General features: G+C 44.9%; 1 protein-coding gene across 1 annotated transcript in view; it reads right to left on the bottom strand.

Annotated features, from left to right (window-relative positions):
- The window catches only part of cpne5b (copine Vb), a 185,869-nt gene that overhangs the window by 11,802 nt on the left and 149,700 nt on the right, over positions 1–24,367 (bottom strand). The window contains exons 14-18 of the mRNA XM_072665400.1: positions 20,371–20,417; positions 18,136–18,317; positions 16,380–16,507; positions 11,199–11,301; positions 754–811 (exon numbers count right to left, since the gene is read on the bottom strand). Coding sequence (XP_072521501.1) covers positions 754–811; positions 11,199–11,301; positions 16,380–16,507; positions 18,136–18,317; positions 20,371–20,417 — 518 coding nt within the window. The remainder of the gene's footprint in view (positions 1–753; positions 812–11,198; positions 11,302–16,379; positions 16,508–18,135; positions 18,318–20,370; positions 20,418–24,367) is intronic.

The following is a 24,367-nucleotide window of genomic DNA, read 5'->3' as shown; positions in this document are numbered from 1 at the left end:
TGGTCTTAGTAAGTGTATTTAAATTACTATGCATTAAATGACAGGTAACTGGAGACACCAAGCCCATTACTGCCTTAATCAGTGCTTATTGCTTTGGTGCCTCAACCGAAGTTAATTGGCCCCTAGAATGAAGGAGCAGACAGAATTTTATTACTGGCTCAGAACAGCAGCCCCCCACCACATGACCCGTCATCCATAGACAAGCATATCCAGTAAGGACTCCTATTCTAGGCCTGGCTTTTGTAGAAACCCTCAGTGGGGCAGATAAGAGTGGGTGGGTTAGTCTTATTAGTGACCAAAACCTTTAACTCCAATTCAGCCTCTCGGTTCCTCACGTGGACAGGCCACGATGTGGCCCCGGCGCGATGACTCGCACCCATTAACCGGATGCAACGTGCTAATTACAGCAGGATGCGTGATTAGACTGCGGCTTTCTGAAAGATGCTCCTCGTGACCCGCCTTCGCCTGCACTTGCTCTGCCCAAGCTAATGAGCTGGTAATTGCTCTTGGAGCATCCCGTCTGGCTAATTGCTAGTAATGAGCATAGCAGAGCTTACCTGTGTTTTAGAGCCCAGACATTGAATTATTGATTTGTTTTTTCATTCAGAGCGTTTGGAGAGAGGGGGGGGGGTTATTAATGAGCAGGGGTAAAGAAACACACTTCACTCTTCTGTTCTTTGTTGCTTTAGGGTGCTAAGACTTTCCTTTACAAAAAAACAACCAATAAATTGTGTATTTATCAGACATGCTTACCGTCAAACTCGGCCTGGCCCACTCCGACAATGATGATTGACATGGGGAGCTTGGCACCCTGCGGGCAAAAAGGGGTCTTTACTCTGATGGCAACTGCAATGTGTTATGACCTTCCTCAAATACATACAGCGCAGTTCCCCTCGTAGTCAAGAGCCTTTTGTTTTCCATTTATGTTAATGCACTTGAGTTAATGAGCTTAATGCCATAGTAACAGTAGCATAATATTATTATATATTAATAAACTAGACAAAGGATGGATTCCTGGACCCTTACAGTGGTTAGTTCTGGCTGCTCAGTCTTGGTCTTGAGGATCTAGCACCCTGCAGAGCTTAGAATCTAATCCAACACACCTGAAGACCTTCAGGAATATCTAGATATTAGACCCAGGTGTGTTGGATTTCAGCTGTCCAGGGAGGTCGATTTTTAGGACCAATTATTGAGCATCCCTGCACCTGAGTGGAGATACTACTTATTTTGGGAGGAGAAACATATCTGAAGCCCCTCCTTCTTAATCTAACATCCTATAAATTCCATCTCTACCCTGTACATGATTTTTTTTTTTGGTTTGTTTGTTTATCGAATGTTCCCCTTTTTCTCCCAATGAGGAGAACTCTGGTACTGCCAATCAACCGACACGCTCTGAGGAGAGTGCCGGGTCCCCTGCTTCACCACACCAGCTAACAGACGCCTGTACTGGCCATAAGTGATGGGGGGAGAGAGCGCCATCTACCCACCTGGAGAGAGCACGTGCAGTTGTGCTCTCTCTGACTATGGCCACTGATGGCAAAGCGGCATTGGCTCGGGATTTGAATTTGGGACCCATATGATGGGGCTCAGAGTGGCTAATGAGCTACCACTATGAGTTTAAGAGAAAATTGGAAGCTTTGGGAAGTTTCGGGAAGTGTTTGTATTTATGAGAATGTTTTTAAGTATGTTATTATGAAGGTTTGGGAAACCCACCCCAGGAAAGTTCTCCTATTGGTTAAGCCATAGAAGCTAGACAGACAAGAAATGGAACCAACCAATCACGCTGTGATATGCGTCCATATGAGGTCCACACACATCCAAAATAACCAGGAACACTATACAGGACGAGCCCCCTGTATCATGTGACAAGTCATATCAGGGCTTCAAATACTATGTGTTGTTCTCAAAGCAGTCCCCTCGGGCCTTCAGACGGCCCACATTTTTGCTCCTGCCCAACTCACAACACACAGGAATAGAGCAAGAAATATGTGCTGTCTGGAGAACCTGAGGATCCGATTGAGAAGCACTGTCTTCTAGAACTTCTATAACGGAACTGATGTTTGAACTGAAGGCTCTGTTCTTCTGCTCAACCCCAACAACAGCAAAGCAGCTGCTGAACCAACAGAACATGAACATGAAATTAAACACAACTTGCGACCCCCGGGCCGTAGTAGTGTTAGCGCAGTGGAGGGCTGAGCTGCTCGACGCCCTCTTGTTCTATGTTCTTGACTGTAAGTGATGTATTAACATTAGAAAACGAAGGTCAGACAAGTAGAAATCCATAAAAAACACATGGAGCGAATAAAACCAGCATATTGAGAAGTTTCCTCAAACCCATAACCAACCTATCACTGACCGGCCACATCAGAGCAACCGTCCACTAAACACACAAGCACACTGACTAATGCTCCTGTTTCACTGTGGCGCTTTAGTCAGCTGAAGTCCATTCATTCGGCATTAATCATGCAAACTCCTGCTGGGCTGGAGACGACAGATCTCGGGGCCACTGTGATGTTTGCGAGTGATTCAGGAGAGATGGCCGGGATATGGAAGACAGTTCTGAGTCATCTTGATGATGAGAGTAAATTGTCTGTCAAAACACCTCTAATCACACCACTGAGAGGTGAGTCACTATTCTGGACACGGACAGCAGTGCTGAGTGTTTAATGGAACAGACTGTGGACCCCTCAGCTGACCTGAGGAGGGGGGAAAAAATTGGTTTGTGAAGGCTGTCACTGTTAGTTGGGTTTGGGCAATATTCTCAATATCACAAGGCTAAAAAGGAGTCTAGATGATGCTACATTATTTGTCTGCTTTGAAACCTATGGTGATGGGCGGAGCTACGCGTTATACTGCAGCCAACCTGCAGAGGGGCTAGACTTGTGGTTCGCTTCACTTTTCAGAGACTTTTCTAGATATTAGACCCAGGTGTGTTGGATTTCTGATGTCCAGGGAGGTAGATTTTTAGCACCTGAGTGGAGTTACTACTTATTTTGGGAGGAGAAACATATCTGAAGCCCTTCCTTCCTAATCTAACATCCTCTAAATTCCATCTATACGTTGTACTCATGCCTACAAGTCTGAGAACCCTCCCTTTTTTAAGTTTTCTTTTTTATTGTTTTTTTTTTGTTTATCGAATGTAATACCCCCTTTTCTGCCAATCAACCCACCCGTTCGTAGCTCCACCTAGCACTAGCAATGCTCCTGAGAGTATAGGATTAGCACATGACCCCTCCAACACATGTAAAGCCAGCCACCGCCTCTTTTCAAACATCGCTGGGCAGCCAACTCGCTCTGAGGAAGTTGTCTGTTTTGAAACCTATGGGGATGGGCAGAGCTATGCGTCATACTGCAGCCAACCTGCAGAGGAGCTAAACTTGTGGTTCGCTTCACTTTTCAGAGACTTTTGAGGGTGCGGCCCATGTTTTCTACAGTCATTGTGCTCAAAAGCTGAGTGAGGGAGGCGGGGCCAGTACAATCAGAGCGACATCTGGAGCACCAGCAGCCTAGCAGCCTAACTTCCCACTCTGAGTGTCTGAAAGAGCACGGATGCTAAAAACAGTTCCCTTCCTGCAGCAGCATGGAAACATCACCTGAACTGAGAGGAGCGTTTGATCTGCAGCGTTCCTTGCGCAATCCCGCTCCGAAATGACAGATGTGTTTCAAGATTCATGAGGTTTTATATAACGATCTGTCCTCAGGCCTCAGTCTTGTCAGGGAGCTGCTCCTTGTTTTCGTTTTTCTGTTTTTGTTGTTGTTGTTGTTGTTGTTTGGTTTACAAACTTCCGATTTTTTTCCCAGGCCCGAAAACAAAGCTGCAGACGGAATCCCCTGACAGGGTGACGGAAAGTTGTGGCTTCAACACTTCCAAATTATCTGTGCACAACACTCGTGACAGGCTCTGCCATGAGTGCGTGTCAGGAGCATCCATGGATAATTGAGCTCCATTGCCCCATTTGTGCCATTATCTCCGGCGTCTGATTGACGGGACGGATCCGGCATAATCAAAAAAAAGAAAAAAACAGTCTGTCAGTTCACAGTAGTCGCCTTGACAACGTCTGGGAAACGGCGCATCCATAGCACATGGACAGTCATCCCCCCACACACAAATAATGCATATAATGGCAGGAACTGCATGCAGGTACGTGCAGGTTGTCATACCGTCACACAAACAGTCAGGGTCCCAGAGTGCCACTTGGTTTTATCCCCTTTATTTCGTATTCAAATAGCAGCAGCCGAACAGCACGCTGCGGCAGCCCAGATGGTTTATGTGGCGTCTTTATTGAGCCACGCAGCTGCACTCGAGAGCGAGACTGGTGATTTTTGGTGACAAAGGTATTGTTAGCGAACACAGGGTGACTACTGAATGCGGAAAAAGCCTGCTTTGTGCGTGAAGGCCTCAATTGCTGGCTCCCTCTGCCTAATTCCTATCCTTGTGCCATGTAATTGGGGGGGGTGAGTACACTGGGTAGACTGTCACTTAGTGCTCTAACTGACAGCTCAGGGCTGAACTAATGATGTTCAAGCTGTAATGAAGGCAAGACGAAGCCGCGAGAAGTTTCTGCGCTGTGTAGGCGAAGATCTATCATAACTTCAGACAGGAGCTTAAGTCGTTTCCATTTAGGCTTATCATCAGTCACTGGCTGAGTGGGTGGTTCGCTGTGTCTGTCTGATTCAGTCTCCCGCCCATCACGCTGACGGTGGCGTCTGATTGGCCTGCGAACGAGGACTATTCGCATATCTAAGCACTACTAATGCATAAAACCGCAGCCTGTCCAACATGACAAAGGAGAGCACAGCTGATGTTGTTTTCTCAGATCCTCCTCATATTAGCCCTTGCCCATGGCTGTTGTTCTTCCCTCATCAGCAGGTCCATTCATGTGCCAGTGTCGGAACCATGCCGTAGCCGCGCTAGCAGCTCAAATGCAGCTCTATCTCCATATAGTCTATTCTAGACTGATCCGGTCCTCAATACTGGATAGCCAATAACCCAACCCCCTCGTTAGTACGCTCCCCCTATCACATGTAAGTAATGCTCCTTACACTGGGAGGGCGAGGACTGACACATGACTCCTCTGACACCTATGCAGCATGACCGGGCAAGAAAAAACCTCCAACCCGGCAATCAAATCGCTTGGGTACCCAGCTCAGATACAATGGCTAGCAGACACCTCAGCCAGCCAACATCACACTAAAGCGATGTGAGAAAAAAGGGCAAATTGTGCTCACTCTGGCTCCGGTTGTTGATGACAAGCAGCATGACCCAGAATTTGAACTGGTGATCCTCACATCATAGTGGCCAAGCTTTAGTCCACTGGACCACTCGGAGACCAACAAACCTTTACGTTTGGTTTGGATGCCCTCTGTAAAGTCATTAAACTCTGTAATAACAAATCAAGGCACTCACAATTTTTGTGCAGTATTTACAACATTACTGAATGTGACGGGGTTGTAAGTATTGCGCTACAATTGCGAGTGCCTTTCTATATGCTGCTTTCGCATCAGATATTGCTGTACTTGGCACTATGCCAAAAGATTTTTTGTCTAATTCATTAAATAAGATTTTTAGTAAGAACAGTATTGGAAAAAAAGCTTGATCTGAAAGTATTTTTTTTTTTTTATATAAAGATAAAAGCATAAGAAGATAATCTCAAAATGATGTCAGAAAGATCAAACTACTATTTTTATTACTGGGGAGAAATTTCTGTGTTACGGGGTTGAATGAGGGATTGGCTGATGGCAAAATGCTGCAATATTTAGAAAAATATACATAATATTTGGAGATATATAACATTTTGTTAAAGACAATGATTATAATGTTGATAAACTAAATGTAACAACTTTTTTTTTTTTTACTAGTTTACTTAAATGTGATATCAGTCAATATGGACATGCCAAAATGCTGATATTTGTCAACGAGCTTGAAAAGTTTATTTAATTAATTTATTTGAATTTTCTGTTCAAGACAAGCTAATCTGTTATATAATGAAAATTTAAAAATTCCTTAATGGTCTAAATTTTAAATCATTCGAAGTGTTAATCTGATCATTTCTGCTGTGAAGCATTTTCCTCCAAGCGTCAAACATCAAGAGTCCTTTTATGCTGCTCAGAGTTTAGCGGATGCTGCCCAAAGAAATTCTCCAACTGGGTCGTTTACTGTGTGAAAAAGTCTGTTATTGCTGAAACTGCATGTCTGTAAAATGCAACCAGATGAGAAATTGCCAGTTCAGCATAATTGGTGGTTGTTAACATTCTCCTCCTCCTGATTTACACTTTATAAGCTCTGTAAAAGGCCTGAATTTTGTATTCACTAGAGAGGCTTAGCAAAGTTACCACATATCTGATAGGCGGGCGGCTGCTTCAGTAATACTCAGAGGTGTCAGGTAATGAAGTACAAATACTTCGTTACTTTACTTAAGTAGAAATGTTGGTTCTCTAAACTTTACTGGAGTAATTATTAATTTTTCTGACTTTTTACTTCTACTTCTCACATTTTCTCCCAATTATCTGAACTTTCTCCTCCTTACATTTTAAAAACAGCCTCGTTCCTCCTATTTCATTTCCCTTAGTTTTCATTCCGGCTCGTCATCAATAAAAACCCTCTCCAGATAAATCTCTCCATCCGGAAAGTGAGAGTCTGACTGTGATTGGATGAGAAGTATAAACACACACCATTCTGACTCCCTATTGGTTTAGAAGAGATCCATCACACCTGCACACGTCCCGTCACTCTCCAGCGAGCTCACAGCAGACGTCTGTAGTCTAGTATGAAGACTGTGTCCGTGGCAGAGACTCAAGAGAGCTGCAGTGAAACGTCCCGACTGAGCCCCACATTTACATTCCAATAAAGCTTATTGATCACACGCCTCTGAAGTCTGACTTTCTGCAGCATCACAAAACTTCTAGACAACGACTCCTCATATTTTCCTCCATGAAGCTCATGTTGATGCTCAGTAGAGCACAGAGACGCTCCTTTAATAGAGCTGATATTACTGAGATGCTTCATTTTCAATGGGCAGATCTGCAGCTGAAACAGGAGCCTAGTGCAGCCCAAAATTTTTAACATCAACATTTTAATAGATCATTCTCCTCATTATGGCTTTTAGAGAAATGGGTTTTTGGGGAGGGGGGGGGGGGGTAGTGCACTATAGACCCCTGTGGTGCTGCCTAAGCTTTCGGCCTTTGTTTTCCTTCCATTACTTTTACTTTTCTACTTGAAGTCGTTCTGAAACCAGTACTTTTACACTTTTACTGGAGTAAAAAGCTTCAGTTGATGCTTCAGCTTCTATAGAAGTCTTTTAAACCCTCGTATCTCCACTCACTTCTACCTGAGGAATGAATGTAAATACTTTTGACACCTTGGGGAATACTGAGGATTGAAACCTGCCTCCTTTACTGGAGTCAACTAAAGTAAAACTGCACAAGAAGCTTTATATGACCGTGTTTAAGCTAGAATTAGCATTAGCGCATGATTATTTAAAACTACTAGCTTGGCGCTAACAACAGAGCACATTTTTCTAGGCTAATTGTGGCTAGTTTATGGTTGGCTAGTTAGCCAATGTTAGCATGCTAACAGCACTTAAATGGATGACTTGAGCGTGACCAGGCTTCCGGTCCAAGTTACCGTTACTCTAGCGGCTAATCAGACAATGATCGTCTCCAAATAACCATTACGTTACACTATATGTGCAAATGTTTGTGGACGGCCCTTCTAATGATTGCCAAGTGCTGCCAATAGAATAGGACTCATGAATCTATTGGCACCATGCTGCTTATTGCCAAGCATGGCCTAGAGGGGTATGAAGCCCCCCAGCATTGACAGTAGAAACACTTACTCCAACAAAAGCAGGATAAACTCTTTCTTAATACCCTTGATTCCAGAAGAAACAATGAACGAGCAGGTGTCCCAATACTTTTGTCTCTACGACGCTGCTGATCATGCACCCAAAAAACGAATTGATATGCATAAAACATCAGCGCTGCAGCACAGCAGTGGGACGTTTTCCAGCTTGTGCTGGAAGTGTCGAAGCACCGCTAGTTCCAAATGGCCTCATGCGGGGCTGAGCCCATTTCCCCATGACCTGCTTTTAAACGACAGCGGTCAGAACCCGAGCAGCTGCTTACGGTAACAGCGTTCCCTTATGAATGATACATGTGGCCCTCCCCTTGCCTCATCCCCCCAAACAAACACTGTGAGAAGTGGGTCAGTGTTCCTCAAAGGGATCCCACAGAACATCCTACTCGCTTTCGAAGGCACGGAGTGTCGCCTTCTGTAGACCCACGCTTCCAGCTCAGCTCAGTAAGCTGCGTGCCGGCGTGAGCGACGGGGCCGAACCTGCGGAAAAAGGCTCCATCTGGGTTCGTTAACTGATTTTCGACACTGGGATAAGACTCTTCCTTCGGAACGACTTTAATGCAGGCAGACATCTGCCACCTTTCAAGCCCGAACGCAGAGAGTGAAGACGGGAAAAATCGCTTTAGACACGCTCCTCATTTCCGACACCTTCGTCAGGAACAAGCGCGGCAGGGGTCCGGATATTTTAGGTCACACTGGGTGTCGGAATGCGCTCCTGCAAGCCAAAACAGTTGAATCACTGAACATGAGCAATCATAGTAAAAATTCAACTCCTGGTTATTCCGTGTTTGGTCTAAATCTGCTCCGCTTGGTTGATTTGCGAGGCATCTGCTCGCGTATGACTGGTATTTTTATACAGAATTCATAACCACTCATATCCCAGAGTGCAATTTTCCCATCACTCTTCGCTAGCAGCAACCGGTTCGGATTAAAAATGCAACAGACAGAAACAGCTGGAGGCGCAGAAGAACATGAAGGAGAGTGGGGCTGGTTGGGGCAGTGTTCCAATGTGCTCTGGGTCCAATGCTTGCCCTCTTAACCATGTCCTCGACTATGTCAGGACCCAGATCACACCACATCACTTCAGTGTGACGTTGGCCGGCACGAGCGTCTGCCAACCCTCTCTCAACCCTGGTCCTGCCAAATGTTTGTGGACACCCCTTCTAATGAATGCATTCAGCTACTGTCAGTTGCACCCATTGCTGAAACATCTTATAGATAAGTATAGCCAATAGAGTAGGACTCCCTGGAGCAGATAAACATGAATTTATTGGCTAGAGGGGTGTAACGGGGTGTGAGCTGGAATGCTGGACGGTGCGCCATCCAATAATTGTGAGATAAGTTGGGGAGTTGGCCTCACTAAAGCTCTTGTTGCTGAATGCAATCAAATCCTTGCAGCAATGCTCCTCTAAAATCTAGTAGAAAGCCTTCTTTTTCCCTGGACAGTAGAGACAGTTACTTCAACAAAAGGAGAGATGCAGGAGAAACTCTTTTTAACAATACTTTTGCCCTGAATGCATTCAATAGAATGGGTGTCCGCAAACATTTGGACGTATAGTGCACTTCAGTGGCTTTTAAGTGAGATTAAGCAGGATAAACTGGATAAATGAGCAGGTGTCCCGTATGGTCCATATAGCGGATTAATGTCCATGACTAAACAGTGCCTCCACCATGTTTGACAGATGAGGTATCTCTTCTCCCTACTCAAGTTAATCTAGATTTTTTTTCTGGCCAGGCTTTTTTAGACTACGTACTAAAATTGGCTGAAAAGGTTAAGCAGCATTTGTTTAAACCCCTTGAGTTAAAGCTGAAAGTCTTCCCTTCAATCACAGTTTCTGCTTCATTTCAATCCATTGTGGTGGTGCACAGAGGTTCCCCTGGGGCGATTCCGAGCCGCCGCCCACACACTCACATAAGGACTTTTGTTGCATTTTCGTTCATGTGTGTCGATTCAGAGATTCGATTCTAGTTCAGTGACGTTCATGTGTGTTTGATTAATGTTCATTTGTGTTCATGTTTGATTCAGTGTGTCTTGTTTCATGTTCATGAGTTACACCTGGGACTGGGGGGTGTTTTGTTTTCGCCCTCTGGTTTGTCAAGTTTGCGTTGTATTTTACCCCGTGTATTTTCTTGAGTTGTGTTAATAAACTACTTGCATTGAACCCATCTCTACGAGTGTTCATCTCTCTGTGTCTGGCCTAGAATGCCATGACAAGAGGCAAAATGACGAAAATTGTGCCACTGTCCAAATACTGGCCATGATTGTGCATACCAATAACAATAAGATTGTTTCAGATATATTCAAAACATGTAAAATATGATTTATTTTTGGCTGTATAATCTATTGTTATTTCCATTTTTTAATACATTTTTGCCAATAGCTGGTGGTGCAGAAAATAAAAATCGGTGCTTACCAGCCCCACCCTCCTGTGTTTCACAATAGCTTCTGCACAAAAAGTACATACGTCGCTTCAGTTGAGGTCCGCCGCTGTGTGTTATTCTCTAAGAGCTTGAAGAGGGCGGAGACTCCAGGTGCGGAGGAAGGCCGTGTGAGAACGAGCAGCAGGCAAGATCTTAAAAGGAAGGTGTGGCTGTTCTAATGGTTTGACTAACAGTCGCAAATTCCCTTTAAATCCAGTCTGCTGGGAAGTCAGGCCTTTTGCTGCTGCACAGACGACTCGCGGCAGCGGAGAACCCTGATGTCCACTTACCTGCAAGTAGCTCATTAAAACCACAGTGGAAAGTAGATCTGACATACAGGAACTGCTGATTGGCTGTACAAAAAGAGTACCAAAAGGTTTCATATACACTACATGGCCAAATGTTTGTGGACACCCTTCTAATGAATCCATTCAGCTACCTTGAGTTTGACACGGACGTGCAAATGCACACCCAATATTCAACAGAATAGGACTCTCTGAAGCAGATTAACACGAGGAACCCATTGGCACCCTGCTGCCTAATGCCAGGCATGGGCTAGAGGGGTATAAAGTCAAGCCCCCCTCTGCACTGAGCCGTGCAGCAAGGGAACTGTGTTCTCTGGGATGATGGATGGTGCTCCATCCAATACTTTTGGGATGAGTGGTGATCATCCAACATTCTGACCTCACTAACGCCAATGCAATCAAATCCTCACAGCAATGCTCCTTCTTCCCTGGACAGCACTTTTTGATTCCTTTGATTACAGAAGAAACAACAAACGAGGAGGTGTCCCAATACTTTTGTCCACATAGTGCCCATAACTAAATGCACGTTTTTGAGAGCCTGTTTATGAAACCTTTGATACATACACCATCTGTTGGGACTCTTTCTTGGTGCGTGTGTTTTCATGGGCTGTACTCACGTTCACAATGGCCTCTTTGGTCTGGGACATGTCTGATATGACTCCGTCTGTGATGATGAGGAGGACGAAGTACTGCGAGCCGTCCTGCACAGCCGCTGCGTACCTGCAGAGAGATGAAAAAGGGGTTATAGTAAGGATTTAACCTTCTCTGTGATCGTCCTTCTCAAGCGATTGCTAAAGGACTAGGTGAAAAACAGCCCTCTGTTCAGTGCTCCTTCATTTCCATTTCTATTGAAGGGGTTTAGCAGATGCTCTTCTCCAGAGCGACTCACAGAAGAGTACCCTTAGCTAGGGTCCAAAAGGTCCCTCTAATCTTAGATGATGCTAAATACAGAAGTCAGTGCGGAGACCACAATACTCTCAGAAGAGGAGGGTCTTCAGTCTGGGTTTGAGGACAGCGAGCGTTGGACTCTGCTGTTCGGACACCCAGGGGAAGTTCGGTGCAGGACAGAAAAAAGTCTGGACGCTCGTCTTCCGTGGATCTTAAAGGATGGCGGGTCGACCCGAGCCGTACTTGAAGCTGGAAGGGCTCTTGGTGCAGATCGGCTTTTGACCATCACCATCAAGTACAGAGGGGCTGGCTGGTCCAGTCTTGGCTTTGTAGGCCAGAGTCAGGGGTTTGAATCTGAACCCTGAATGGAGTGAAGTTGTATTCACTAGTTCATCTGGTATAGGAGCACTGGGACGCATCATAAGTTCAGTGTTTTTTTTTTTTTTTAGCAACATTAGCTTAGCATCTCCCGTTCTCAGCTAACGAAACAAACGTCAGATACTGAATTTGAGCTGGAGGATCAACTTCCTCTGGGGTAGATGATGAATCATGGTAATTAGGTGCTTTACTGAACTATTCCACTGAAAGCACATAATGAAAATCCTTTGCCCCAGAAGACTTGAGCGCTGACAAACTTTGCCGGAAAGCTCGGCCTCCCCGAAGCAAACAGAGTTTGCGTTCTGCTGGATGAAATTTCAGAGTAAATAAGTTGTTTCTTCGTGTTCTTGGAGAAACTGTGCGCTGAAGTGACTTGATCTTCCTCCCTGTTTATTTCCCGCTATAACTGGCATTCTTTAACAAACCTATTTGAATGTAAATGACCCGGCACCGTGTGGATTTGTAGCACCGACGTGTGTCTCTTGTATTTGTTTAAGCATAATCAAGCTCCGTGGGTATCCGCCTCTCGCCGTGCCAGGGCTCTTGGTGGCACATCACGCTTTAATTAAGCAAGTCTAATTCAAGTCTATGGAGATGGCGTTTTTAATTACTGTGGAGAGCACGCATAATCAGATTGAAGGAAGATTTGCTTGCGAGATGCCGAGGAAGGAACGGAGGGTGCGGAGAGACTTCATACAATCATTTATGCCGGCCTCCTTTATTGGATACACCCTCCCTGCGTGGAGGATTGGTCACACTGGGAATACCGACGTGCACGGAATAGCAGCGGAATGGCTCAGATGGATGCAACAGTCCGGAGTCTGGGTTGATGGTATTTCTGCTTATCAATTTTGATGATAATAATTTTTTTGGGCTTTTGCTACAGAAAAGGAACCATACAGTCAACACACCGGTGCTAGGTATTCATTATTATACCACCTTCGGTTCCCTAAAGAACCGTGTTTGAAGTAGAGATGTGTGTGAGTGTGAAGAACCTTTTAAATGTTTGAAGATTCCCTCCGTGGTTCTTCTATGGTGTCGCTCAAAGAACCCTTTGAAGCACCGTCATTTTTAAAAAAGTAAAGTATGGTCAGTATGGAGCCGAACAAAGGTGTCAAAAGTATACACATGCATTCCTCAGGTAGAAGTGAGTGGAGATATGAGGGTTTAAAAGACTTCTTTAGAAGCTGAAGCATCAACTTAAGCTTTTTACTCCAGTAAAAGTGTAAAAGTACTGGTTTCAGAACGACTTCAAGTAGAAAAGTAAAAGTAATAGAAGGAAAACAAAGACTGAAAGCTTAGGCCGCGCCACAGGGGTCTATAGTACACTACCCTCCCCCCTCCCCAAAAACCCATTTCTCTAAAAGTCATAATGAGGAGAATGATATATTAAAATGTTGATGTTAAAAATGTTGGGCTGCACTAGGCTCCTGTTTGAGCTGCAGATCTGCCCATTGAAAATGAAGCATTTCAGTAATATCAGCTCTATTAAAGGAGCGTCTCTGTGCTCTACTGAGCATCAACATGAGCTTCATGGAGGAAAATATGAGGAGTCGTTGTCTAGAAGTTCTGTAAAGCTGCAGAAAGTCAGACTTCAGAGGCGTGTGATCAATAAGCTTTATTGGAATGTAAATGTGGGGCTCAGTCGGGACGTTTCACTGCAGCTCTCTTGAGTCTCTGCCACGGACACAGTCTTCATACTAGACTACAGACGTCTGCTGTGAGCTCGCTGGAGAGGGACGGGACGTGTGCAGGTGTGATGGATCTCTTATAAACCAATAGGGAGTCAGAATGGAGTCTGTTTATACTTCTCATCCAATCAGGATCAGACTCTCACTTTCCGGATGGAGAGATTTATCTGGAGAGGGTTTTTTATTGATGACGAGCCGGAATGAAAACTAAGGGAAATGAAATAGGAGGAACGAGTCTGTTTTTAAAATGTAAGGAGGAGAAAGTTCAGATAATTGGGAGAAAATGTAAGAAGTAGAAGTAAAAAGTCTGAAAAATTAATAATTACTCCAGTAAAGTTTAGTTAGTTTAGTTTAGTTTACTTCTGGAACCGAAGCTGAGGGAGAAGGTCCAGCACTGCTTTGTGTAAAGCTTCCTTTCCCTATTCCAACTCAATGTCAGGCTGACATCATTCCATCCCATCCCCTTTGTTTTCCCTTCCTGTAAGTAGAAGAAAATAAAGGCCTATCCCAGGAACCACTGAGTGTGAACAAGCTCTGTGGCCACAAAGTGCACCACAGTCAATTTAGGTTTCTTCTAGGAACATCTCCCCCCCATTTAACTGCAAACAGCTGGACGGACCGTGGTGTGTCGCTGATGCTGTGCGATTCGGAGCGCTGGTGCGAGTGTCACTGCTTTCTTTAGACTTGTGGCATGTGCCACCATATCTCTCTGATTATTATACAGTCAAAAGGGGAGCATATGGTGTGAAAAAGAAGCATGACGGACAGGGAGGCAGTCTATGATGGAAAGCAGCAGGGAGAGAGGCACACAATGCACAGCCGCGGGAATCATTTCGGGTACGGCGGCCTTTGTGCGGCGGTGGGGCTTGTGATAAGAAACTCAATTACCCATATTTCCTGTTTACTCTGATTTCAGATACCAGATTGGATCAGGAGCACCGTGCCACAGTTTGAATGAATTAAAGCAGCTCTACCCTACATTGTTTTTTGGTGTGTGATGTTTGTATTGGTTTATTCACCAAATATACATCATTTATTTTGTTACTGTCCCTTTAAGACTGTAAGTTGCCTCTTCTATTGTTCAGAAAGCAGTCCAGACTGAAGTACTCTTAATGCCAGGTGCACACCACACTACTCTAGTGGTTGTGGTTTGCATGCTACACAACTGATCAGCGACACAGGGTCATAAATGACCAGATCTGAACTGAAGACTTCTACTGAATTCAGCTGTTCAGGTTCCGTCCAGGTTCAGATCTCAACATCCTCAACCAGCTGCTGAAGACCTACTTCTGACACCAGTCTCAAACTGGAGACTAACTGGATTAGGCTGAGAGTAAGGGGCCAGGGTGAATATTAGGATTAGGTTTTGGGCCGAGGTTAAGGTTAGGATGAGAGTGAGGACCAGAATCAGGATAAGGTTTTGGGTCGAGGTTAAGGTCAGGGTGAGAGTGAGGACCAGAATCAGGATTAGGATTAGGTTTTTGGTCGAGGTTAAGGTTAGGGTGAGAGTGAGGATCAGGATGAGGGTTAGGATTAGGTTTTGGGTCGAGGTTAAGGTTATGGTGAGAGTGAGGACCAGAATCAGGATTAGGATTAGGTTTTGGGTCGAGGTTAAGGTCAGGGTGAGAGTGAGGATCAGGATGAGGGTTAGGATTGGGTTTTGGGTCGAGGTTAAGGTTATGGTGAGAGTGAGGACCAGAATCAGGATTAGGATTAGGTTTTGGGTCGAGGTTAAGGTTAGGGTGAGAGTGAGGACCATAATGAGGGATAGGATTAGGTTTTGGGTCAAGGTTAAGGTTAGGGTGAGAGTGAGGACCATAATCAGGATTAGGTTTTGGGTCGAGGTTAAGGTTAGGGTGAGAGTGAAGACCAGAATCAGGATTAGGATTAGGTTTTGGGTCGAGGTTAAGGTTAGGGTGAGAGTGAGGATCAGGATGAGGGTTAGGATTGGGTTTTGGGTCGAGGTTAAGGTCAGGGTGAGAATGAGAATGAGGACCATAATGAGGGCTAGGATTAAGATTTGGGCCGAGGTTAAGGTTAGGGTGAGAGTGAGGACCAGAATCAGGATTAGGATTAGGTTTTGGGTCAAGGTTAAGGTTAGGGTGAGAGTGAGGACCAGAATGAGGGTTAGGAGTAGGTTTTGGGTTGAGGTTTAGTCAGTATAGTCAGTATTCAGCCAGTTGTTCTCTCTCAGAACCGCTATGGGTGGTCTTAACCAGTGGTTTACAACCCTGGTCCTGGAGGACCCCCTTTCCTGCACATTTTAGTGTTTACCCTGCTCCCAACACACATGTTCCAACTAATCAGCTAATGAACATGCCTTTCCACTGCTAACCACTAAAATGTGCAATGCATGAGGTCCTCCAAGACCAGGATTGGAAGCTGCTGGTCTTAGTCTGCATATATGGACTAAAGTGTGAATTACCATTACTGCCAAAATCGACACTTATGTAACTTGTCAGGCTAGCTGAAATGCCTCGAGTGTGTGAATGTACTGAAGCCGACGTTTCATGTGAAAACAAAGACCCGTGAACACATTTTGCATCTCAAATAAATGCCATGTTCAAATTATCCTGTTGGGGAGAAAAGGAAAACAATGTCAAAGACCTGCTGAGGTTAAGTGAAGAACGTGGACGTGGGGATTGTATGATCACTGTGGGTGTGAAAACACTTATAAAGCACTCAGAAAATGACATTCTGATTTGGCACCCTCTGATTCCCTCTGATTATTAATCAAGACAACTTATTTAAGACTCCAAACTTCTCCATTAAAGCAGTCTCTTAGTGTAAAATGCCATATATTGAACCAGAATGGTGGAAAAGGAGCCCTGTAAAACATACCTGGCCACGTGGTTGACAACAGGAGCGAAGTTTGTGGGCCCATAAAGCTGGACAGTCTTTAAGCTCTGATGGTAAGCCTCCAGAATCCCTTCGATACCGTTACAGTAGGGGTTTTCAATATTGCCATTCTGTAATAGAGAAATCAGACAGTCGGGATGTCTCATGGGTAAACAGCTCCTGGCATTTAGCCGACACTCCTGTCCAGAGCAACTTACAGAAGAGCTTAGCTGTCCTCAAAAACCCGCCCTAGCTAGTAAATATAGATGGCGAACAGGCTAGAAAGAGGCTATGGTCCAGAGATTCCTGCCAAATACCAAATATGTCTTTGGCAAGTCTCACAAGGCGTTTTCACACTAGGGTTTTTTTCTGCACACAGGTCCTTATGCTCCATGAGTTCGGTACGTAAAAGCTGGTCCAGAGCTCTCATCTCTGGTCCTATTGAAAGCTGTGTTCTGGGGTTTGTTTCTAGTGGAGTCTGGTGTGGTCTGCTGCAGGTGTGGAAGCTATCTGCTCCTGGCGTCACATGTGGGGTTGCGTGATTGGTTAATTTTGTCATGTGACTGCTTCAAATTATTGTCTGCATGGTTAAAAACCGCCTCCTATGAGATCGGCTCCTTGTTTGCGGTAAAAAAGCCATGCCTCTAGAAAGCGCTGGTCTTCTATGTTTAAGTGTTTGTATCCCAGGAAAATAAGGAAAATCAAGAATGGATGGACCTAGGTCTGACTATTTGGCAAAAAAGTTGCACAACACTGGATCCACAGCTCAATGCTGGGGGGCTTTATACCCCTCTAGCCCATGCCTGGCATTAGGCAGCATGGTGCCCATAGGGTCATGTTACTCTGCTTCAGAGAGTCCTATTCTATTGGCAGTACTTCTCTACAAGGACTGAACAAGCTGTGTGCATTGCAAAGGCAGGCAAACCTAGTTACCATATGTAAATCGACTACCAAAATAAGACAGAAATGCATTCTGGGAATCTATACGGCTAACATTAGTCTTATTACGCATTGATAATCAAATAATAAATATTAAATATTAATTATTGGAACTTCAAGTGCTAAACATTTATATGTAAGGTCATAGTAACTTCATCCTAAACCCAACCCCACCCTAAACTCAACTGAGAATCAACTGATATTCAACTAGCAATTCAAGCATGTGTAGATAATCAATGGGGGGCCATCAAAAAAAAAAAGGGTCCAAAAATCGCACTCTAGATGAGCTCTCAAACGACATTTATGAATGAATCAATCAGTCTGTAAAGACTGGCAATCAGGTGCTAAACGCCACCGATTAGGTGCCGCTTAAACGCAAATGAAGAACCCTGTCCAAAGAAAAGCAGAGGGAGTGTACAGGGGTTTATCATGAGCCCACAGACACTGGAAGGTCTGGAAGCAGTAGAGATGGGGGTGGAGAAAGAAGGAGAGAGAGGCTCTGATCAATTTAGTCCTTCCTGAGCCTTCACGGGCCTACAGAGAGAACTCAAATCCATAATCCCTCTCTGAGCAAGCATTACTCACTGGGAGAAATTCAATTTCCACATCATAACAAACACACGCAGCCACACCACCTCCATTGTCGAGGTGGATGTAGTTTTTGATCATCCAACGTAGCGGGACAAGGAATGGGGATGTTTCTTTTTGATAAGGAGGAAGCAAGCGAACATATTAGGAACATGACCTACATTCAGAGTGAGGAAGCTCTCCTGGTTTCAAAAGAAAAGATGCAGCAGGCGGGGTCGGTCCACAAACTTACTAGAGGAAACTCATGAGACACGCGTCCATCAGGGGGCAGTTTGGCGCCAAAGCCCAGTGCGGGGAACATCTTGTCGCTGTCATAATCCTGGATGATTTCTCCCACGGCTTTCAGAGCCATGGCGTAGGCGTTCATCTGGTACGGGTTCATGTAGTGGAGAGATGTGGACTGGGATGGGTTACCTAGAGATCAGAGTTAGAGAGAGAACGACAATCAGAACCACTCTCACAAGCTTTTGAGCTGAAATACTCTTTACTGGTTCCTTTCCATGTGTTGCTTATGAGTGCTCCAGTACTGCAGGTGGCGCTATAACGTTTTTAATATATAACATTTGCTATTAAAGAGCAGCTGTGATTGTGAGGAGGTGGGGACAACGGACCAACCCCTCACTTGGGCTGCAGGGCCGTCCTTAATGATCCGCACCTGCAGCCAGTCAAGGAATTGTGCTCTACTTAGGGCTTAAAAGGGCTCGATTTGGCCGCTACAGAAAGACCAGGGGACTCAGAAACTAAGTACAGTCTGCCTATTAGTTTCCCATAGAGCCTCATTTACGCTACAGGCATGTTCAGTCAAGTTTATTTGGTGTTTGGTGACAGGTGTGAGTTAATAAAGGCCACTTGCTAACAACCAGGTCACCTTGGCCACACCCTTTCCCCCAGGATTGTGCCACACGGCTCCGCAACTGTAGGGGGAGCCCAGGAGCAATGATGGATAGGTGGGTTCTAATAGAACAGTCTAACCAGACTGCGGGGTGACGTCACTGGAAACGGCTCTCGCCTCAGAAAAGATACATCATCAGTTGGGTCCTCAAAATCCACCCGAATGTAGGCTGGATTTCTGGGCTGTATCTGAAGAACGTGGAACGGCCTTCTACGACGTAGCAACCGAGAATGCGGCCTACCTCGGCTGCAGCCTACGCTTTGGGAGCTACTGTGCAGAGGCTTCGTTTGCCTTGTTGCGCGCATGGCAGCTAAGCGAACCATGTGATTGGTCTGTGCTAAAGAGGCGGTACAGCATTCTATCCTCTTCCAATAAAGTGTCATAGCGCCACCTGCAGTATTGGAGCACTCAAATGTAAAACTAAAAACTACAATGCAAGCTTGAAACCTTCGCAATGGTGGGTTTGACTTCGCAGAACTCTCGCAGAACTCTCGCAAGCTTCCTGTTGTTGAAAGCATACCAATGCCTTTTGGGTCCACCAGAGGAGAACCGGAGAACCGGTTCCTCTCTGTGTGTTCCTTCCTCATACTCTTATTAGCAGTAGTACTTGCTACTCTTGAGAACCTCATTAAAGGCCTTAACCTCTCCTGATCGAAGGGTGAAGACACAGGGAAAAGACAGAGACTAGGCCGGGTTGTCTAGACCTGAGAGCATTAGAGCAGTCCTGCAGGGTTTGAAGCTATTACAGGAGAGTTCCTGCACCACTGGAAAGTGATCTGAAGGCCGTCTTCATTTAAAGTCATTAAACAGCTCGTCAGCTTTACTCCACACCTCTGTGAGGTTGTACTGTGGTCATTTTTGCAATGCAATCACACAATGCCACTGCTGTCTATTCACAACACAGTATACGACAACTTCCCAGATACTCCCTGGGCCGAAGGAAGGCTACTGTAGTGTTTCCCACTGCGCTGTTGAATTTGAAGGAGGCTGAACAGTTGAAAGGCCTGGGAGCTGGGATTGTTTACGGTGTTTGTTCGGCTGTTACAAACAAACTGTATAGCAATCCGGCGCCACAGGCAGCCCTCCACAACAAATCCCTCCTAACGCAACCGCGCATTTCCTCATATTTTCATGCTCGCCAACACAATGTCTTGGCCAGGCTACATTAGCTCTGAATTATTACTGAGGGTTTTTTTTTTGCAGCAGCAGCAACAGCAGCAGCAGCTACTTTCACAAGTACAATAATTACTAGTAATTGCACTAAGTGCAGCCTTTCGAGCAACGGGGGGCGCAAGTTCACAGGGAGTGGGTGTACCTGAGCCATTCGACAGCCTATTCTCCACCCGCCCCCCCTCCGGGTCCGGCCAGGCACCCTGCTTAGTGTTCTGTTCAGCCTGGCAGAGCAGGGGGCTGAGCATTCACAGCCATTATGGCTCTATTGAACGCAAGAGGTAGATGTTAAGCTGCTCTGCTCAGAGGAAAACTGGTTAAGGAGTTTGGCAAAGCCACCTAACTTTTATTTATTTATTGTTTTTAGATTCTTGCTGCCTACTTTAAAATCATTTAAGCACTTACCATTAGAGGCGGTGAAATCAATGGCCACTGTGAAATTGATTTGGGTCCTGCGGAGAATTGCATAGAAATATGAAAGAAATGTCAGCAAATAATTCCATTGAAAAGCAGGTACATGTACATATTTCAGTGCACTTAGTGGCACCGACCCAATTACTTGATTTAAGGGCTCAGAACTGTCCAGTACTACAAATACCACACAAAAACCCACCCAGTTTTCCTCCCTAATTCTAGTAAGCCAATTACCCAACCCACTCGTTAGTGCTCTACTCCATCACATGCAATGCTCCTGACGCTGGGAGGGTGAGGAGTGATACATGACCACCAGCCACCACTTCTTTTCAAACTGCCGCAAATGCAACATCACTGGGCAACCAACACACTCAGAGAAAAGCACCGCATACTCAGCTCTGATGCACTGGGTAGCAGACGCCCATGCCGGCCAATGTCACACTGCAGTGATGCAGGGAGAGCGTGACCCATCTATCAACCCGGAGAGAGCAAGGCCGATATTGCACTCTCGGGCTCCGGCTGCTGATGGCCATAGTTGCATAGTGAACTTGGGTCATAGTGGCAGCGCCTTAGTCTGCTGGATCCCTTTGAGTCTTTTTCAGTATATTTAACCCTGTGAGCATTTGATCTTTATGTGAGGTAATCTAACAAAACTCACACAACTGAAGAAATGAATACAAATCCTTAAAATAATAAAAAAAATAATTCATAGAAATCATAGAAATGTTCCTGTGAGAAACAAGTTTGAACCGCTTCACATTTATTACTCCTTTAAACGTATTACTACTATTTCAGAAGAAACAATGGATGCGCAGGTGTCCCAATACTTTTGTCCATATAGCGTACCCATAACAACAGTCAGTTATTGCATGATAATGAATGTTTTAACCCTTTGAGCCCCATGAGGATGCTAGCAGACCTACTGCACACCTGCTCTCCGTCAGTGTTGAGAGTGGATGGTTGGTCGTAAAGCTGTTTTCCATTCAAATGCTCACCGATTTTTGTGAATTTCAAAAAATTGAAAATATCTGAAAGCAAACTAATCGGTGTTACCATGAGCGTCTGTGTTTTTAAGATGGTGTGACATGACTAATTCTGAATATGATGTGAAATCAGCATATCGCTTCTGTCTAATAAAAACATGTATCTCCATTTTTTCTGTTTTCAGTTTTCTCTGAGGTTTGAACCCTGGAACTGCTCTGTACACTGTATCAATCATTCTGGATGAATAGACCAATAGAAATGCTGTAAATAACTTTTACCATTCCATTCACTTCCACTTTTTGCCTTCTCCTGTAAAGTCACCAATGTTTTTCACTGGATGATGACGATATGTATTGCATTATTATTATTATTATTATTATTATTATTATTATTAATATTTAATATTTCGAGCACCAGCACACAACTAAGCTGCAAATACAGTACATTCATACTAAGCATAGTATTCTTCCTAAAAGCTTTCTAGCTTATCTACTGTCCAAGAAACCATAGTGGCTAAAACAGGCTGGTATTGATTAGTTAGGGTCATTTGTATTGTTTGAAAAAGCCAAACCAACTAATTATTAAATAAAATAATCGATAGATTACTCGATAACTAGCATAATCAGTAGCGACAGAGTGAAAACACATGCTGAGGCATGCAATATCTACAAACAAAGCCAGGCAATCACACACACACACACACACACTCCGCCCTGCTAAACGATAAGTAGCATCCACTCCAGCTGCACAGTCTCATTAGAATAGATGGAACGTGATGGCAAGTACACTGAACTCTCATTATGTGTTTTATTGAGCATCAGCCTCTGTCCAGCCTCTGTCCAGCCTCTGTCCACACACTTGCAGCTCTGACCTCCATCAGCTTATTACTTTCTGTACCAAACATGAGGAGTACTAACTGTATAACTGATGTAGGTGCTAAAAAAACAGCATGATAGATGGCATTTAGAGTCTTGTGTCTACGTTCATTGGCCATTTTATCAGAAACACCTACCACACTGACCCTTAGCCTGTTATTTTCTGGGTTACCAGTTCTCCTGCTTTTTTACCCAGCCCACCAGGCTGCTGAATAGCCAGTAGCTAATCAGTGCATTAGCCCGTGGCCTGTACTTACCCCTAGTAACTCACAACCCTATTGACAGCCCCACCCTCACCCTCCGTACGACCCCTCGGTCACTCTGCACTTGACCTATTGTCATGCAAGTCTTTGCTACATCTCTGTATTGTGCAGTATTCTCCTCAGGCTTTATGAGCACTGTAGAAACTACACTAACAGTTCAAATGTTTGTGGACACCCCTTTTGATGAATGCCTTCAACTACTTGTAGCTGCACCCATTGCTGACACAGATGTGCAAATGCACACAAAGACACACACACACAGCTTGTGTAGTCTCTATAGAGAAGTACTGCCAATAGAATAGGACTCTCTGGAGCAGATCAACACGAACGCCAGGCGTGGGCTAGAGGGGTATAAAGCCCCCCAGCATTGAGCTGTGGAACTGTGTTCTCTGGCCACCAGCCACTACTTCTTTTCAAACTGGCGCCAATGCAACATCACTGGGCAACCTACACACTCAGAGAAAAGCACTGGGTACTCAGCTCTGATGCACTGGGTAGCAGACGCCTGTGCCGGCCAATGCGGAGAGATGTGGGGAGAGCGTGAGCCATCTACCAACCCGGAGAGAGCAAGCTGATGGCCATAGCGGCAAAGTGGCCTCGGGTCCTAGTGGCAGCACCTTAGTCTGTGGGATCCCTCGAGTCTTTTTCAACATTTTTAACCCTGTGAACATTTGATTCGTTTATCTGCACCATGCCTCTTAACTCCAGGTGTGGGCTAGAGGGGTATAAAGCCCCCCAGCATTGAGCTGTGGAACTGTGTTCTCTGGAATGATAGGATGAGTTTTGGGATGAGTTGGGGAATTAGGAATGATGCACTAGTGCACTGGTTTCTGAATGCAATCAAATTCTCATAGTAAAGCTCCTCCAAAATCTAGTAGAAAGCCTTCTTCTTCCTTGGACAGCAGAGACAGTCAAGTCAATCCAACAAAAGCATGATCAACTCTTTTTAATACCCTCGATGTCGGAAGAAACAACGAAAGAACAGATGTCCCAATACTTTTGTCCTAAATGCATTCATTAGAAGAAAGAGGTGTCCACAAACATTTGGACGTATAGTGCCTTTCGATGGTTTTTAAGTCCTTCGTCTCTCCGACACTTTCCTATTCTGGCTCTTCTCCAACAAGGAGCACATGGGGGTAATCCATGTTGTATTTGAGACGAGGTGATGGTAGATGCTCTCCAGCTCATGTTTGTATAGGTGTTAAGGTTCAGCTGCATTACAATGCAAGGCACGTCTTGGCGAGATCCTCCAAAAGCCAGAGTGATATACGAACACCGACGCCACAGACCTACTGTACCTGAGCCACAGTTTCTTTGAAGGAGGCAAGCACGGGGGGTTCCTTAACCTCCTTCATTAAGACGTTCCACATAACAGCATGTGCTCTTTATTCTAAACTGAGATGACAAGCTTTCCAGACGATATCTCCTTTTCTCTTTCAACTCGAGACCCAAATGCAGAGCAATTAAGATGATCGAGCACTTAGGAGAAAATGATAATCCCATTTTCTGAATTATGAAAGTATTAATGTCCCTTATTAGTCATGCAGTATGCAACTTATGGGAAAAAAAAGCATAAGATAAGTGCACCCTAAAGGATTCAAAGGGCAAGAACAGCCCCCCCCCCCCCCCCCCCCCAATAAATTCATAATAAAAAGGAGAGAAAATGACATTAACCTTTCGATTCCCTGGCTAATCCTAAGACTCTTGCCCATCAGTAACCTGGGTAGTAATTATCCCCTTTATTAATTCATGAAACGTCATGTGACTTTTGTGTGAAGCCCATTCTGCATTTATGCATGCATTAAAACACAAGCCCCATAATTCAATATTACGGGGGACGATGGGGTCGGACCTGTGTGCTAAACG

The sequence above is a fragment of the Salminus brasiliensis genome, chromosome 21, assembly GCF_030463535.1.
Source record: "Salminus brasiliensis chromosome 21, fSalBra1.hap2, whole genome shotgun sequence".
Classification (NCBI taxonomy): Eukaryota; Metazoa; Chordata; class Actinopteri; order Characiformes; family Bryconidae; genus Salminus; species Salminus brasiliensis.
This window is presented reverse-complemented; position numbering and strand designations above follow the sequence as displayed.